At 46.9% G+C, this 17,643-nt stretch overlaps 1 protein-coding gene and 1 long non-coding RNA gene across 5 annotated transcripts in view; both read right to left on the minus strand.

The window, feature by feature from the left end:
* CNTLN (centlein) overlaps window positions 1-8,207 on the minus strand; it is a 370,048-nt gene extending 361,841 nt beyond the window's left edge. For all 4 annotated transcript variants that reach the window (XM_019555081.1, XM_019555079.1, XM_019555082.1 and 1 more), the window contains exon 1: window positions 7,748-8,207. In XM_019555081.1, coding sequence (XP_019410626.1) covers window positions 7,748-7,822 — 75 coding nt within the window. In that variant the 5' untranslated portion in view covers window positions 7,823-8,207. The remainder of the gene's footprint in view (window positions 1-7,747) is intronic.
* Window positions 8,208-8,306: 99 nt separating this feature from the next.
* Window positions 8,307-17,643, minus strand: part of LOC109323745 — a 14,957-nt gene continuing 5,620 nt past the window's right edge. Inside the window, exons 2-3 of the long non-coding RNA XR_002104737.1 lie at window positions 11,275-11,278; window positions 8,307-8,426 (exon numbers count right to left, since the gene is read on the minus strand). This is a non-coding gene — a long non-coding RNA (uncharacterized LOC109323745). The remainder of the gene's footprint in view (window positions 8,427-11,274; window positions 11,279-17,643) is intronic.

A 17,643-nucleotide genomic window follows, 5' to 3' on the forward strand; every position in this document is an offset into this window, starting at 1 on the left:
AAAAAAAAGAAAAAAAACTGGGGGGGGGGGTTTCAGCCAGGATAGTTTTTGAATGCAGAAGATGGCAACACTGTACTTGTAGTTGGCTTCCTCCAACTCACAAGACTCAAATATAGCAAGATCTGCTGAAAGTAATCCTGACTGACTGGGCAAGAGAGGCAGACATACAGTTTGTCACAGGATCATACATCTACAAAAGGGGTTGACAACCCCTGGTATGCATGCCAAACATGGCACGCAAGGCCATTTTGCTTGGCACGCCACAGCTAGCCCCAGCTCTGAGTAGCTGCTGCCAGCGACAGAGCCTGGGCTGCTCCCAGCAGGACTTGCAGTATCCCAGCTGCCTGCTGAGAGCAGCCTGGGATCCTGGCTGGCAGCAGCTCCCCAGAGCCAGAGCTGGCTGCAGCCGGGAGGCTCCAAACAGCTGTGCTGGGCTTCGGCGTCAGCTCCACACCAGCACATACAGGCAGACCTTGGAGCAGGCAGTGCAGTCAGGGCCTGAGGCAGCATAACCCTGCTCTCTCCCCAACTCCCAGCACGGAGGTGATGAGCCTGGCATAGCTGTTTGTAGCCAGCCCAGGCTCTGGGCAGTTGCAGCAAGCAGGCTGCAAACAGCTGCACCAGGCTGCGCAACTCTGGCATCAGCTCCATGCTGGCAGCAACTGCGTGTGTACCTCAGAGCGGATGGCAGGGCAGCACAACCCACCCCGAGGTGACGGTGGAGTCGCTGCCAGCATGGAGCTGGTGCCAGAACTGTGCAGCCCGGTACAGCTGTTTGCAGCCTGCCTGCTGCAGCTGCCCAGAGCCCGGGCTGGCTACAAACAGCTGCACCAGGCTCATCACCTCTGTGCTGGGAGCAGTCCCAGCAGGGGAGAGACCAGGGCTGCACTGCCTCAGGCCCCTCTTCCTACCATCCACTCCGAGGCATGCCTGCACGCACCGGTGCACAGCTGATGCCAGAGCCCAGAGCCCAGCACAGCTGTTTGGAGCCTCCCAGCTGCAGCCGGTCCCAGCTCTGGGGAACTGTTGCCAGCCAGGATCCCGGGCTGCTCCCAGCAGCCAGCTGGGACACTACAAGCCTTGCTGGAAGCAGCCCGGGCTCCAGCAGCTACTGGCAGCCACAGAGCCAGGGTAGCTGCTGGTAGCCACAGAGCCCAGGCTGTGGGGCTGGGCTTTGGGTGGGGGCAAGGGGCAGTAGGGCTGTGGGGCAGGGGCTTTGGGTGGGGGGCACAGGGCACAAGCAGGCCATCCTGCCATGTACCCCTTGCCCTCATCTTGTTTTTCTGCCATGCCAGCACTCCGGCACCTTCCGAGGTAGGCATTGTGGTGTTTTTCAGCACTCCGGCCAAAAAACATTGACTACCCCTGATCTACAGGGTGCAGAGCAGTACCAGGCAGGGCTGCATGGGCTAGCTCTCTGCAGATTAGCTCTGGAATCAGAAGCAATATACCCACATTAGCAAAGCACTACACTGGACCCAATGTACTTTGCTACCCAGGGGAGCTAAATAGCTCCCCTGCTATTTTACAGGGGAGCTGTACAACATAGCTAACAGCTTCTTGTTCTAGAATTAACATGTGCAGAACTACCCCATATCTTGGCCCACAGACGCTGCTAATTCTTCCAGCCTAATACTACTAATTTCCTCCCACTTAGACACTTGAAGGGGAGAAGCAACTGTTATTAGGCAAAGGGTCGCAAATTTAAAACTGCCGAGTTAATCACACCTGAGAAGGCATCCTGGGACTAGAGGTGACTGAGCATTTTATTCCAGTTCTGACTGAAGTTTTATGTCACTTTTGTCCAAATCAGAGCAAAGAAGCAAAACCTCAAAATATTTCGTGAAAGTGAAAAAATCCTTAACATTATATTTCAGAAACATATTTTTGCAAGGGAACATTTCGGCATTTTAGAAACAAAACATGCTCTTCCAGAATCCTGAAAGCCCTGGATTTGTGCTCTCTATCAAAAGTTCCATCAAAACCAACATGCTCCTGTGAAACACTACAGTTTTGATAACAAGCATTTTCATTTAGGAAAGGTGCTCCACCTGAAAATTTCCTAGCTGGGATATACAGCCAAAACTATTTACGATGCCCACAGCTAATGAGGGCAGCCATTTAAATCATACAAACAGCACAAGCCATCCACCATCTCCCATTGAGCTCAATATTAAAAGGCATTGCTTAAGCCACATTAAGCATGCCGGCTAGTTCATGCAAACACAGCATGTGCTCAACTGTTCACACTTTGTTATACCTCCTGACAGAACAAATACCTTGCCATTCATATGGCTGGCAGACTCAATTAATCAATCAGCTGCTAGTCAGTTTCTCTGCTAATAGTAGCCTTGAAACTGAAGACTATTATTGCCTCTGTAAAATTGACTAGCAGCCATCAATTTCAGCACTCTTCTCCTTCGCAGTGTATCTGTTTCTGTAGCCATGAAGCAGAGACTGCTACCTAACACTGACAGCACTAAGGACGGTCCAAAAGTCGTAACTGTCTACTGAGCCCATCAGACAAATAGCTGTTTCCCAACTAAGGTTGCTGTAAGTAGCTCAGACCGTTTTAGGGGAGGAGTTAATAAGGGCAGGGGCATGCAGGCAACAGATCACAGCTCTGCCCTGGCTCCGGACCATGATGTCACCACCGCAAGATCCCAGCCACGGAGCAGCTCCCCACCCAGCCACACGCCCTGCCAGCGCTGGTCTCCATGGAAACCCTGGCCCCCTGAACTGCTGGTGCCAAGGCCTCCATGGAAACCGGCTGCAGCAACACGGATAGGGGCTGCTGGGAAAATAGAGTCTGGGTGCCGGAAGGATCTGTCATTTTGTCCCCCCTGGCATAGAACATAACTACTTAACAGAACACAGCAATATTAGCAACTTGGAGCAAGAATTGAAGAATACCATACCCATTTGAAACTCCAGAAGCAGTGAAGGTAGATGGGAATGTAACTCAACAAAATGGATGAGTAGACTATACTTGAGATATATATATATCTATAGATAGATAGATAGATATATAGGCATTAAACATGCTTCTACTTCCAACTTTCTTTTCATTGTGTGGGGAACTATGAAATAATTAATCCATAAACAAATTTACATTAAAACTGTATTCATTTTAAACAGTCTTATTTTCTTGAAGACAAGTCTATATAGATGGTTAAAAGGTCAGAACCTACATATTTGGAGTGAAATGAAGAGAACAGGAACGTTGGTACTATAAATTTCATCCTATTGATATACATATTCCAAAAAATTGCATACAAATTAAACAAAATCTGAACTAAGAGGGTGCAAATTTTACAACAGATTAACCAGTCCTCATTAATTCCAGGAGTGGGATTCCAATTCCCAATTAAGAAGTCTTATTCAGATTTATTTTAATTCATTTCCAAAGTGGATGTAGACAATTTGCTCAAATGGATGTAGGCTCGTTTGCTCAAGAATAAGAGCACCCATTCTAGAACTATCCAGAAATAATTCTGAATGGGCAAGACCTAAAACTACATAAATGAAGATTCAATACTCCTTGGTACAGCATACTAGAGTTGGTTTCTTAAGAGGAAGGAACAATGAAAAATGTTTTCATCAGAAATTGTCTACTGTTGGTTTCTTATCTCCTCTATGAACTAACATGCACCACCAGCATGCACCACCCACCCCCATTTTCAACCATGACACCAAAGTTAGGTGGAACTCTGAGGGTACGCAAGACGTCTCTGGGGGATACACAGGAGAAACTGTGTAATGGCAAATTTAATTTTCATTATAATAATTGGCATTTAAGGGGGTAAAATACAAAACATATGCTGTTAAGGGTTACGTGGGCTAGTACATCTGGAAAGGGGGACACAATAAGAAAAAGTCTGGAAACCTCTGCTGTAGTCTCTAGAGGACAGGATAAGCATTCAAGTTTATCTAGAAATATTAGAAAACTGGCCTGAAAAAAAGATTAACGGAACAGAAAAAGGGCAAGCACGAAGAACAGAATCAAAACTTTTATTACAAACTATTAAAAATTTTGAACTTAGGAAAGTTCAAAATATGGGATGCCTAACTAGACTACAGTACTACAGAAAAGATTCTGGGACCACAATGGATTACAAGGCAAATGAGCTGACAGTGATATATTACTGCAAAAAGTTAATAGTATATTGGAATGAATTAGTAAAAGTATTGTATGCAAGTCATGAAAAGTGATTCTTCTGCTGTATTCAGCGTTGCTAAGGTCTCACCTGTAATACCAGGTCCAGCTTGAGACATTACACTTAGGCAGAAAAAAACAACAAAAATAATCAGAGGTCTGGAAAGTATTACATAAGGGGGTGGGGAGGGAAAGGAGTGGGAGAAGGAATTTGACAAAGAATCTTCCAATTAAAAAAAAGCAAGAGAGTTGTTATAAAGAGGATGTCAATCAATTGTTCTTCATGTCCACAGGGGATGGGACAAAACAACGGGCTTAAATTGCAAGAAAGAAGATTTAGGTTGGATATTAGGAAGAACTATATAACTATAAGGATGGTTAGGTACTGGAACAAATAACCCCAAAGAGGTTGTGGTTATGTCTGTCAATGGAAAATTTTAAGTGCAGATTAAACAAACATTTGCCTGAAATGGTTTACACAGGGATAATTCTGCCTAAAATAGTGGGTCAGACTAAATGACTTGGTGGTCCCTTTCAGCTCTATGACTAAGATAGACAGATTTAAATACCTGTCTCTTTAAATTTATGAGCGGATGAGTATTAAGTAAAAGAACATTCTAAGGGATCCACTGGGAAAAGAGAAATCACTATTTATAATGACTGATGGTCTTTTTTTTTGATTGATTTGAGTGGTGTTGAATAGTGCTGTAGACAAGAGAGATGGGTACATCCATTCTGTTTTAACAAGAAGTTCTAACATGTTCTAACCAACAAATTAACTTTAAAAGATCACTGCTGTATGTAGTTCATACAAGAAGTTCTTTCTTTCTGGCCTATTGCTCTGCTGGGGTGGGGAAATGTTTGGCTGAAACAGTCCTACTGAAAGCTGAATGTGTATTAGCTGTAAGTCCATAGCTATCCCATATCAAAAAACCTTTTTTCCATTGACCTCACTACAGTTACAATTGGCTCAACAAGGGAGCAATACAAGTATATTTACTCTAAAAAACAGAATGAGTACATAGTCTGAAGTGGAAAAATTCTCCAAAGCACAAATGGGAGTTAGACGCTTAACTATCATTTGTGTTTTTGAATGACCATATTTTATGTATCCCAACACCAAGTTACATTATCCATGTGATTTAGAAACTCTACGCATACTGCTTATTTTCACTGTTCTTTTTTTGCATTATGAAAGTAATTGAAGTTAAATGACTCAGGTTGATGTATAATAAGATATAACTCAGTTTTAGTAATACTGTAACTCCTGCTCAGCCAGCAAGTTAATAGAGCAGTCTTCTCTCAGGATATTTTTCCCACTGTATGTTCATGGCAGTAGAAAGCTCAGTGAATTTTAAGTACTTGAATACTCTGAATGCTTTTGAATGCTTCTTTCCCCCCAACATCTCTAGACAACCTTTGTCACTATAATCATCTCCACAGACCCTCCAACTCTCTTCTCCTATGCAACCAAGTTTTGCAGAAAGCCAGGATTCCAAAAGGCATCTCCTCCTACACCAAAGGGACATAGGATGGGGTAGGCATTAATGCTGCTTGACCCAATACCAGCTTTCACCAGGTATAAAAAGGATTCTCTCGGTGCAGGTATGACAGCCTGATAGTCACAACGGCCTGACAAGATCTGACCAGCAAAGTTCTGTAAAATGATGCCATGGAATGGAAAGAACATGCTGGAAAACTAGTGCCTAACCTACCCCCAAGGTCAAACCCCTACTCCCAGCCCAGCCCAAAGCCACTTGCTGTGGGGAGATCTTACATTACTAACACTTTGATAATACCAAACAGAACAGATTCAAGATCATGTGTGATCTAGGGCAGCGGGGACAAATTCTTTTGGCAGGCATGCCACAAACTATCCTGGCACCCTCCCCAAAGATGCTCTGCCTGTCTGCTACTGTTCTGTCTGTGTCCTCCCTGATCCAACATATATCACCCAGAGGTTGCCTGTATCACTTGGGCTGCAGGTTTTGTCCAGCCTGGTCTGACAGAACCCAAAGTTACCAGCATGGAGTCTGTGATCCCCAAACACCAACTTCAGTAGCTAGGACATTGTGTGCAAAGCCCTGATTCTTGACTCCCAAAACCAGTGCTCTACTTCCAGCTTGGTAACAGCCTGAGATCTTGTGGGCAGACGAAATGCTACAAGGATACACTGAAGGCACACCTTAAGAAAACAGACAGTGACATCAAGTCACAGACAGAAGTTTAGGTTAGATAATAGGAAAAACTCTCTCACCAGGAAGCACTGGAACAGATTACCCAGAGAGGTGGCAGAAGCTCCATCCTTGGAGGTTTTTTAAGACCTAGATAGACAAAGCTTTACCTGGGATGATCTAGTTGGGGATGGTTCTGCTTTGAGAAGGGAGTTGGAGTAGATCTGCAGCTCCCAACCACCAGGCCACAGCCCGGTACCAGGCTGCAACAGGTTGGCTGTGGGGCCATGGTACAAACCCCTGCTTGGAGCCCCGTGCGTCCAGCTAGGCAAGCAGCTTCCGGGGTCACAGCTGAGCTTCCGGAGTTAAAGCTGGGTGGCAGGGGAGCCCCAGGAGGGAGGCAGCTAACTATGCGCTCCCTGTCCCGCTCCTGCCAGGCCACGGTAAAAAAAAGGTTGGGAACCACTGGACTAGATGAACTCCTGAGGTCCCTTGGAATTCTAATTGTTCGGACTGGTGCCTACTTCCAAGGCTATATGGCTATCATACGCAAGCACAGCTGAATTCCTCTACTCATGGCTTTGGTTTTTTGGGGTTTGTGCAGAACTCGGGTACCGCTTCATGAACACTAGGTGTTCCATACAGCTTCAAAGTAGCGGTGGTGGAACGCAAGTTGATGTAAAGAGATGTATCATGAAACACCATCAACAGTGCTGCAGAGGTTCAGCATCTCCTGGTCTTAAACCCTAGTGGGCACCCAACCACTCTCTCTCATGTGCTTTACAGCAAACATGTGAAGGTGAATCTACTCAGATCCATCCCATCTTTTAATCACAGCCTCCCATAGTCCAGTCTGAAAGAAGGAGGACAGGCCTCTCTGCTCCCACTGGCCCGTGAACAACTATAAACCAAGCTGCAGCCAAGCCTGGGGACTTTTGACTGGGGTGTGCCTATGCTCCAAGGAGTTCCTAGCTAAAACAGGGGTTCTCAGCCTTTTTTGTATCACAACCCTTTTGTAAACATTGATGGACAGTCCTGACCCAGTGCCTCCCACCCCAGACATGGTGGAAATCGCCCTCCAAGGTAGGGCTGCCACCCCCCTGGTGGACGAGAAGCAGCAGTGGTGCACAACCTTTTCCCTGGCAGGCTAGATGGAGACCATTCTTCTAACCACGCGCTGCATCTGGCCAGTGGTCCCCATCCCTGCAAGGGGTGCCTGAGGCACGGGCAAGGGCAAGCCAGCCCTACGGGGGAAGGGCGTGGCCTGGCCCAACCTCTCACTGCGCATGCTCCACGCCCAACGGGGCAGTGTTGCGACCGGGAATGCCCCATCATTCCGTAGGTGCTGCCGCCAGCGACAGGACGGGACGGTGGCGGCCACTCGGCAGGCTCCGACATGCTGCTCCCGCCTCGATACCTGGCACTGGCGCAGCTCCTCCTCCAATTCCTCGATCCGCGACACCGCCGCCGGTTCCTTGTATGTCGAAGCCATCTCCCTTGGGCAAGTCGCTCCCTGCCTCGCGCAGGAAGGAGGCGGGCACGGCGCGCCCGTCCGCGCTGGGGGACCCGAGCCCAAGAGCCGTGCCGTGAACCAAGACACAAAACTTTATTTCTTTCGTTTCCTCTGCGGGCGGTGCCGGCAACTGCAGGGAGAAGGACGCGCGGCGTGGTGACGTCAGCGCAACCGGCAACGGGGAAGGGGCGGGGAGAATAAGGTTTGAATTCACCCGCCCGGGTGTAAGCATGCACATTTCCCCCCCACGCTTCGCGCTGCGGGCCCGCCACTTCCCGCGAGGGGGTGGGGCCACAGGCGCTTACATGGCCGAGGCGGCTGCGCGCGCACTCGGCCGAGCTGGGACTGCACCAGGCGCGTGGCGGGACTGTGGTATGGGTTCAGCGCTGGCCTGGGCTGGCTGCGTCCCAGGCCTGGGGAAGTGGGGGCCAGAGCCAGCACTGGGGGTGCAGGCAAGAGGCCTGGGGAAGTGGGGGCCAGAGACAGCACTGGGGGTGCAAGCAAGAGGCAGCAGTGTTTGTAGCCCTCAGTGCCCCTGGCTGCCTGGATCAGGGGGCTGGAATGAGGTCCCTCAGGCCAGCACCTGGCTGAGGCAGGGTCAGCCCTGTCCAGCCAGCCCTGCGATTCATCCCCTGATCTCTGTAAAACTACTGCCAGTTGCCGCTCACGCAACACAGTACCCAGGCCTGCCACAGGAAGAAGATGGGGGCTGTGGTGGCCAATGCCCTGCTTCTGTGAAATGCAGACAAATAAGTGTTAGACTGTTAATAGATATGAACAGCTTTTTACAGAAGCTGGATGTTAGTGGCTATGGTCTCCCTGCTGAAGAGATCCCAGGTAGAGGGCCAGGCCCCCTACTACAGAAGGAGGCAAAGCACCCACAGTCCATACCAGTCCCACCAGCAGGTAAACTTCCTTCCTGGGCCCAAGTCTGACTCCCAAGTGGAGGGGCAAGACCCTCTAGAATAGCGTTTTTCAACCTGTGGGTTGCAAGAATATATGAAAGGGTCACAAACTTCAAAAATGGATTCTCCTTTAAAGGAGAAAAATGTGGGAAACTGACTTTTCCTTGCAGGTGGCAGAGCTCCAGCCTGCAGGGGGTTGCTTCAGGTCCTCCCCCATGCCTCACACATGGGTAGCTGGGGGTGGGGGGCAGTAGGTTGGGAATGTGAGGGGTACTGGGTTGGGACTGGTCATCAGTGTTTACAGATGGGTCCTGGTACAAAAAAGGTTGAGAACCACTGCTCTATAAACAGCCGGGCAAAATGGCAGCTACACTCTATTTCCAAGCAGCCCGTGGCCACCTCACAGCAGACTATTTCCACGGAAACCCCAGGAGCAGCAAGGTTATGACAGCGTGGGGCCAGAGTTTCCATGGAGACAAGCCCAAGCAGCGCTGGCAAGGCATGTGGCTAGGTGGGGAGCTGCTCTAGGGCGGGCGCCAACATCTTGCAGCAGTGACCACATGGGTTGGAGCCAGGGCGGAGCCTGTGCTGCCTGCACACCTCTGCCTGGAGCATGCAGGCAGCAGGTTACAGCTCTACCTAGGCTCCAGCCCACTCTGTCACTGCCACAAAGTCCCAGCCCTGGAACAGCTCCCTGCCTAACCACTTGGGTTAGTCACTGTGGAAACCCTAGCCCCTTGCTGTTGCAGCCCTGCTGCTCCTGGGGTCTCCAGGAAAACCACCTGTCTGATCTGACCTGGAGGTCAGACTGCCTGCCCCTACTCTATAACTAGGCACCTCTGGGTTTAAATCCTAGAAAGACCATGGACACACCCTAGTCAAAATCCCCAGCCTTGGCTGCAGCTTGGTTTACAGCCTTCCACCACCATTTCAAGCTTAAAAGGTCCAGTATTTCTAGTGGTTTTGTCTGAGAACAGTATCAGATCAGACCTTGAATGAAGGTATTTCCCCTTTCTCTCTCTTGTTCCAAAGAAGGATACTGACTGTTTTTTCATCACCCATATATCCTGTAATGATACATTTGTACCTGTTTTCAGTACTTTAATAGACTATTTTTTGTCATATTTCTTTGTAGTAAGTGGTACTTTCAATAATCCTTTAAGCCTACGCCTGATTCCAGAATAATGAGAGAGTCAGCATCTTTGATTAGTATGATTTTGTCCATCTCTCTCAAAACGTGTCATCCCAGAGCACTAATATATAGTTATTACATGCATATGAACATCAGCATATTCAGGATTCAGCCAGGTCCACTCAAATGTTCATTTGCTGTGAATTTTTTTTTGTCTCCCTGGTCCTGTCGGGTAAGGGGAGAACAAAACATTATGGAATATTGGAAGTTCCCCTATCATGCTCCCTACAGTGTAGACATGTACAGAACACTGACGCCCTTCAAAATGGTATCTACTTCAAATAGGTTCTGTTTTGCAGGGCTTCAGCTGTTTATGGAACAGTGCAAAAAGCATGTACAGCTGGCCATTAGGTCTGTGCAAAACAGCACCATTTTGTTTCAATGTATATTTTGCCATTTTGAAAGGACAGTGTTTCATTTAGTTTCGAAGCACTGTTCTGTTTGGTCAAAACTGTTTTGCTGTTTTGACGTATTTCAACATTTTGCCCACAGGCTATAATGGAAAAACATTAAAATGCCTAAAACTTTGTCATTTCTTGCCTGATTCAGATAAAAGTTGCAGGTATGGTAACCCCTTCTGCGGGCATGAAGCCTGCCAAGACTCAAGGAGATAGGTGCAGTTTCAAAGACACCTTTCCACCTCAAACTGTTCAAAGTAAAACTCGTGAAACTTGCTGGCAGCCTCCTGTTATCCGGCACGCAGATCCGGGGGCCCACACCCCCAGGAGGAGTCTGGCACAGCCCTGCAGCCCTCCCGGGGGTGCAGGCCCCCAGACCTGCATGCCAGATGAGTGGAGGCTGCTGCAGCCAGCTGGGACCAGCACTGGGCACAGCCTGCACCCAGCTCTGGGAAGATTCCTTCCACTGGCCCCAGGTAGCAGTGGCAGCCTCCTGTCATACAGCACACAGATCCAGGGGCCCATACCCCCAGGAAGTTCTGCGGGGCTGTGCCCACCTCCTTGGGGGTACAGGCCCCCGGATTAGCACACCAGATGAGAAGAGGCTACCGCTGCTGCCTGGGACCAGCACTGTGCATGGACAGCGGCCTCATGTCTCCGGGGGTTAAGGACTGTGGGATAGAATAAAGCAATCCAGGACCCTAAGTGCACCTTTTCAAGGGTGCACCTGTGGCCTACCACCACTTGGAAGATTAGTGACAGAAGGATACATTCTTAGTGAGAAAAAAGATTCCTCCTTGTCTCAGGAGCAGCAGAGGTCATAGCAGGATTCTGAGCTGCCTTCTGAAGAGAGATACAACTGCAAAAAGCCTCTTGAGTGCTTACCAAAATCACTGGGGTGTATCTATGGTACTCAGGAAGGCAGATTTAGCCCACTGCACTTTTTTCCTCTTACTACCCACAATCCTCTGCTGGTAGGGGAATATTGATAGGGATTCCTAGAGCAGAAAGACTGTTTTAAAACACCAATAAGATGAACAGAATAGATTTCACCCTCAGAGCTGTTCATCACGCTGTCTGAAGACTCAGGCAGACCTTGCATAGGGAGATCTAGCTAGTATTTTCTCCAGAGCCACAAAAGCTGGATTCTTCTTTTAGATCACTTCTCAGATTTTCACATAGTCATGTAACTCACAAGTTGAATCCTTAAAGGTTGTTCCATAGGTAAATGCACCCTACAGGGGGAAGGAGAGGGTTAATAATCTTTCCTGGATCTGAGGCTGAAGCTGGGCCTACCCCACAACACCTGCCAGCAATATCAGGCCTGGAGGGAGGGGACCAGCAGCTGGAGGTAATTAAAAGGAGGAAGCAGAATTCAAAGTTTGGCTGTTCTGGCAAAAGAAGCTTGAGTCTGTGCTCCAGTGAGCCTGTGAGGTGGGCTTAGTGGCCAAGCCCTGGGAGTGGATTTTATGTTGTCTTTATTAAGAAATGAATAATAAGTCAAGCCCCAGGAAGGAGATGGATTTTTTGACCCTACATGTGGTGTGTAGACTGTGTCATTGAATAACTGGAAAAGTCACCTGCTTATAGAGTATTTGTTCAAAAAATTAAAAGTACTGGAAGGGTGTGAGGAATACACGACCACCCAGGTTCAATGCACAGTAAATGATGCCCTTCTCAACTCTAGGAGTGGCAGCTGGAAGGGACAGCAGAGTCTAAGACCACCCAGGCTTTGTGCGTTGTCCAGAGAACACAGATGAAACCCTCCCTAGCCCTAGGGATGGCAGCTGGGAACACTCACCCACGCATCCCTCACCCTTACCAGTCCATTATATACACACACATGCGTGTAACATGTAACCCACAACCACACACCGGAGCCCCACAGGGCACCCATCCCTAATGCTACCGATCAGCTTTACTGACATTGGTCTGTTTTGAGATTTATGCTGGAATGAACTGGTGCCAAATTTGGTGATTGGCCCAGCAGTAATAATCCTATCAAGAAAAAAGCCGGTAGTGGAGGGAAAAAGCTATAAGTAATTGGTTTTGAAATTCATGTTTGTAGAGTGATACATTTAGTCACTGCTTCCTTTGAGCAGCCTTCACAAATCTGGTTTCTGTGATCTGTCCCATTAGGAACACTGAGTGAGAGCACTTAGTGATGATTCTTTCTACCTTCAATTCAAGTGATTTTTTTTTTGTCTGCAAAGTGCCCTTCTGGCATGGGATGATATAAAGTTGCTCAAGTTTTGTGTTATTTAGCTCATTTTGTATGATCAGGACATCGTTCTGGGAAATGAAAAAATATCTTTTTGCTTTTCCTGTTACTTCAAGTAATGCACTGTTAGGCTAAGTATCATAGTCTGACTTCTGTTTAGCACCAACCTGAATGGTCCTGGAGGGACAGCCAGCAAATGGCCTTGTTTAGTCTGAATGGATCTAGCACACTCAGTTCAGCGGTACGGTACTGATCTTGTAAGATGCTATGTCCTAGCATATCTTATTGGCACCTGTGGACCAGAAAGCATGTTATTTGACTGGCAATGGATTAAGGAATAGGTACTACAAACCTACTCTTGAGGGGCATTTCTTCTTTCATTTTTAAGTACATTTCTAACCCTAAAAGCTGAAAGAAAAGTTTAAAAAAACAGATCCAGCAAAACTGATCCAATGATGTCTGCCTAAGTGTACAGGCAATCTAAAACAATAGCTCAAGAAGGGCACATTAGTTTTCCTACTGTCACACCTGCTGTTCTGGAGGTACAGAGCCTCCTGCTGTCTTTTGCAGGGTAGGAGAGCCTTATGTCACTCTACTTCTCTGAGAGGTAAGGGGGAACCCCTGATGATACTATATATATACATTTTGAGTAAAGACAGTAAAACTGGGTCATGAGATAGAGCTTCAGTGCAAGACCTTTTCTAGGGATGCCCAGGAAAAAAGGATTTCCAGGTCCTGTGTCTAACATTGGTATAGTTAAGGAAAAAATAGTTTAGGTGTTGCCTTTAAAACTTGTAGTATTTTACTAAGCAACCTCGGCCTGAAAATTTCCAGCATTATCCAAAGCGGACAAGTATAGCTATTCCCATTTTACATGAAGAAACCAAGGGTGTGTACAGATGTTACACACAAAATTTGGGAAGTTAAATTGGGTAAAAATGGCTGTCTGATCTAACTCAGTGATTAGAGCTGTGCCAGGAGCCCGATATAAGCTAGTGGATCCACAAAGAAGGTTGGTTGGGTCCAGGGAGGCTGGTGCAATTGGGGCAGGAGGTGGTTAGTGGGGTCACGGGGGGTGAAGGATTGGGGATGCTAGCAGGAGCACAGGAAGATTGGTTGGTGTGGGGAGAAGGTTTCTATCTGGGTGTAGAGGGCTTTAGGAGAGGGACTAAAAATAGCCTGCTGGGGGAGAAGGAGGAGGGAAACCCCCTAGGGCTGAGGTAAGCAGCTGTGGTTTCCCAGACATTTGGTTAGATGAGTTTAACCCATGCCTGATCTAACTTAGTGCTCCTCTCAGGTGAGCTAAATTAAATCATGCCTGTCATTTTTTGCCTGCTCCTAACCTTCAGGGAATGTCTGTACAGTTTGGCATTTTGGCACTTAGATCGACCTATCTCGGGATCTACATGTTAGAGCCGCATGTGGGTGAACTAGATTAGATCAGGTGGCCATGGTTTTGCCTGATCAAACCTCCCAAACATCTAAGTGTAACTTCTGTATGCATTCCAGGGACCAGCAGGGTTAAGTGATTTACCCAAGGTCACACAACAGTAGGCCTGATCTAGCTACATTGATTCAATTGGGAATTAGGCACCAAATCATGACTGCGCTGGGAGCAGAGCCAAGACCTAGGATTGTCAGCCCTTTGTTCTGGCAGTTCCACCACTTTTCAAACCACCACAAAACAAACTAACAAACAAGGACAACATTTTCAAGTGCCCAGTTAGCCAAATATTTTACAACAGTCTCAAACATTTTCTACAGTTTACTGGTAGTAACAAATTACCTATATTATTAAGATAATATGCATAATATTTGACATGTAATAGTTTTTTTAAAGAAAATTTTATTTAATATCCTAATATGTGATCCATTTTGACTGAGCTGTTTTGCTGTGTTTTCTTCACTTCATATTTTAAATGTAATTCCACTGTTTTTTAGTCTTTGTTAATTATGATATTTGACCTTATTGCTATTTACTATACTTGAAATGGTTGATTCAGAAACTACTTCAGTGAGCAAGCAAGATACTATTTTTATTATCTGCTCACATTATCAAAGTAGCTAAAAAGTTACTGGGAGGCTACTTTATACTGCCGTTTTTCAGCTTCTAAGACTGTTCCCAAAAGCAGTACTTGCTATAAATTCCTAGCCCTGGGGAATTCAAAATAGATACTGCACATTGCATTCTAGGGTGGTACTGCACAGTCAGCCCAATATGAACTTTTCTTGCAGCCTAAACTCCATCATCACAGTGGGATTTAACTGATTCAGGTCAGTATGATTGGGCGCTCATGTATTTTGGCAGAAATGCAAAGTTGTAACTTTGAACTTTCCTGTCCTACTGTGGTTGAGTTTAGAGTAACAATGTGGGAGTCTTTGTCAAGTTTCTAGACACTCTTTCTGTGCAAGACCTCTTTAAGTATTACAAAGTATATCTATTATGCAAACACCTACTCTAAACAGAATTAGAGTAAATCTGATACAGACTCTAAGGAATAGTTCCAGGGTACATTTAGAAATAAAAAACTTCGTCTAAAAAATGAAGATTTTTTTAATACTAACTTTTCAAAAGTTTGCTGGATCATTTTCTTATTCTCTCAAGTCCATTTTCAAATCTTGTCATTTTCAGGGCACTTGTACAACAATGGTGGGCATGGTACAAGAATCTGCAAGTTAAATAAAAAACAAATAAAAAGCAAAATCTTAAGTAAGAAAGGGTTTTTGCTTTATGATTTGACTATTTTTGTGGATTGTACAGGTTTCCCTCGATTTATGCAATAGATGTGTTTTCAGAGAATGATGCAAAAATCAAATTTGCATAAAATGAACCCAATGGAACAGATAGGGATGTGTTCCCATGGCAGTGAGAGAGGGAGGCTGGGGCTAGGGAAGAGGTGGGGAGAGGTGCATGGGGCAGCTCAGTGTCGCAACCAGGCAGGTGCTGCAGCAGAGGTGGCACCGGGCTTTTCCCAGTACTTGGGGCGGATGGCAGCCCCATTCACCCCATGTCTCCCCACTCATCCCACTGCTCCACTTCTCCTCACTCACCACAGCCCCTGAGAGCGGCCAGTGCCAGCTGCCTGCAGCAACTGGGTTGCACCATGTCCTGAACTCCACAGGGCTCTGCTCCGAACCCTCCAGCATGGCACAGTCTGTTGCCCTGTGGGGTCAAGCCAACTCTCAGGATCTCAATATTGTGCTGTTAGACAGGAGGGTGTGATGCAATTGCACATATACAAACACACAAATCAAGTAGGTGCATATACACACACACTACCAACTCAGGCACATACACATCCAAACCAGCCTAGGCACATGCATACCTATCACCAATTCAAGTACATACACTATACACTTCAAAAGTTAGACAAAAATCAATTGTCTATACCCACACAATCAGTACACATACACAGATTACTAATTCATATATCATTCACACAATGACATATACACACACACACACACCAGTTCACACACATACAACTTACCTATACATAGGTAAGTTCCTAACTTGGATGGTACGGTAGGTGTGTGTGTGCTTGGAGTACCTGGGATACTTGGGGGAAGGTTAAGGTGAGAGAGAAAGAGAGAGAGAGTGTTAAAGTGTAGGGAGTGAAAGTTACTAGAACTGGGATTAGAACCGGTGGACTAGAGAAGCTGACTGAGGAACTGAGGCTTGGAGTTACTTAAGGAAGATTGGGGCTGAAAACTAAGGCAGACAGCTGAGATATTGGGGGGGAGGGCAGATAAGTGGTGGCAAGGAGGAAACAGGAAACAGACAAAAACCTAACTCGGAGTTTCAAAATAACGAGTTTATTAAACAGACAACACACTACACAGCCCCATGAAGTTATTGGTTCCCACACACGCTCATAATGGCAGCAGGAGAAAGAAACTCAGTAGAAGGGTTGGAGTCCAGGTAGGGAAGAGAAACAGAGTCCAAGTCCTTGGTTGAAGAAGGGGTGGGAGGTGATAGTTACCTATCCAGGCTGGAAAGGGGTCCTTGTCCAGCAGGTGTTGTCCAGAGGGAGGTCACTGGCAGGGCCTCTGGGTGGATAGGCGGTGTGGCATGGTGCTGGTCCAGAAGGAGAGGGTGTCCCGAAGAGTCAGTCTTCACTACCCCTTTTTATGGGGCAAACTACCTCTGATCTCCTATGGGGAGGGCCTGTTCAGGCTGTGTCAGTCCTGTTCCAGAGGGCTTCAGGTGTTCTTACTGAGCATGTGCAGCCTTGGCATAATGGTGGGTTGCCTCATCTTTTTTTTCCTGAATGTTGAGGGTGGTTTCAAGGGCTGGGTTGTTGGTCCAGGTATTGGCATTGATGTTTATTCAGAGGGAGCTATTTTTAGACCTACTGCCATTGTCTCTCAAGCACCCTCATTCATCCCCATTCATTCAGGAACCAAGTTACACAGGAGGGGTAGTATGAGTCATGGGTTACACAACCGGGAATAGACAAGATGGAGGTTTGACATTACAAGATGGAAACTTGACATGACTTATGCTAACTTACATATATAGGCCTAAACAGTAATTACACAATATAAATGCAGTAAAAAATCAATACAAACATTATAATTATCACTTAAAGAACAGTGGATATCTATATCAAAATAGCAAGGCACTTATTTGCAAAGAGGGGAGAGAAAAATAAAACTTACTACCTAAAATAAAATGTTAAATCTTATCCTACATCTTAGCTTACTTACACTTATCTATAGGGAATAGAGAGGGAGAAAAAAAGTCAGAAATGGTTGGGGAAGGGGAGGGAATGCATTTTAAAATTTTTTTTAAAAATGGAGGTTTTGGTACAAGCCCAGAGGCTGCAAGCCGGCAGCGTCCACCACTCCCAGGGCTGCAGCAAGGGGCAGGTGGCAGCCTGCAGTGGGCCGAGAGCAAGCCAAGAGAGGACCTGCAGTGGGCTGAGAGCAGGCTGGGGCTGGCAGCCGCTGCAGGCTGGAGCTTGGCAGTGGCGCTGGGGGCGGGGGCTACAGTGAATTTAGGGTTGGCAGCAGCCCGCCTCCCATCACTGCAGCCCACCTTGAGCACCAGGAAGAGCTCCGGTGCGGCCCCGGTCTGCAGC

Source organism: Crocodylus porosus, unplaced genomic scaffold, assembly GCF_001723895.1.
Source record: "Crocodylus porosus isolate Cpor-Errol unplaced genomic scaffold, CroPor_comp1, whole genome shotgun sequence".
Lineage (NCBI taxonomy): Eukaryota > Metazoa > Chordata > Crocodylia > Crocodylidae > Crocodylus > Crocodylus porosus.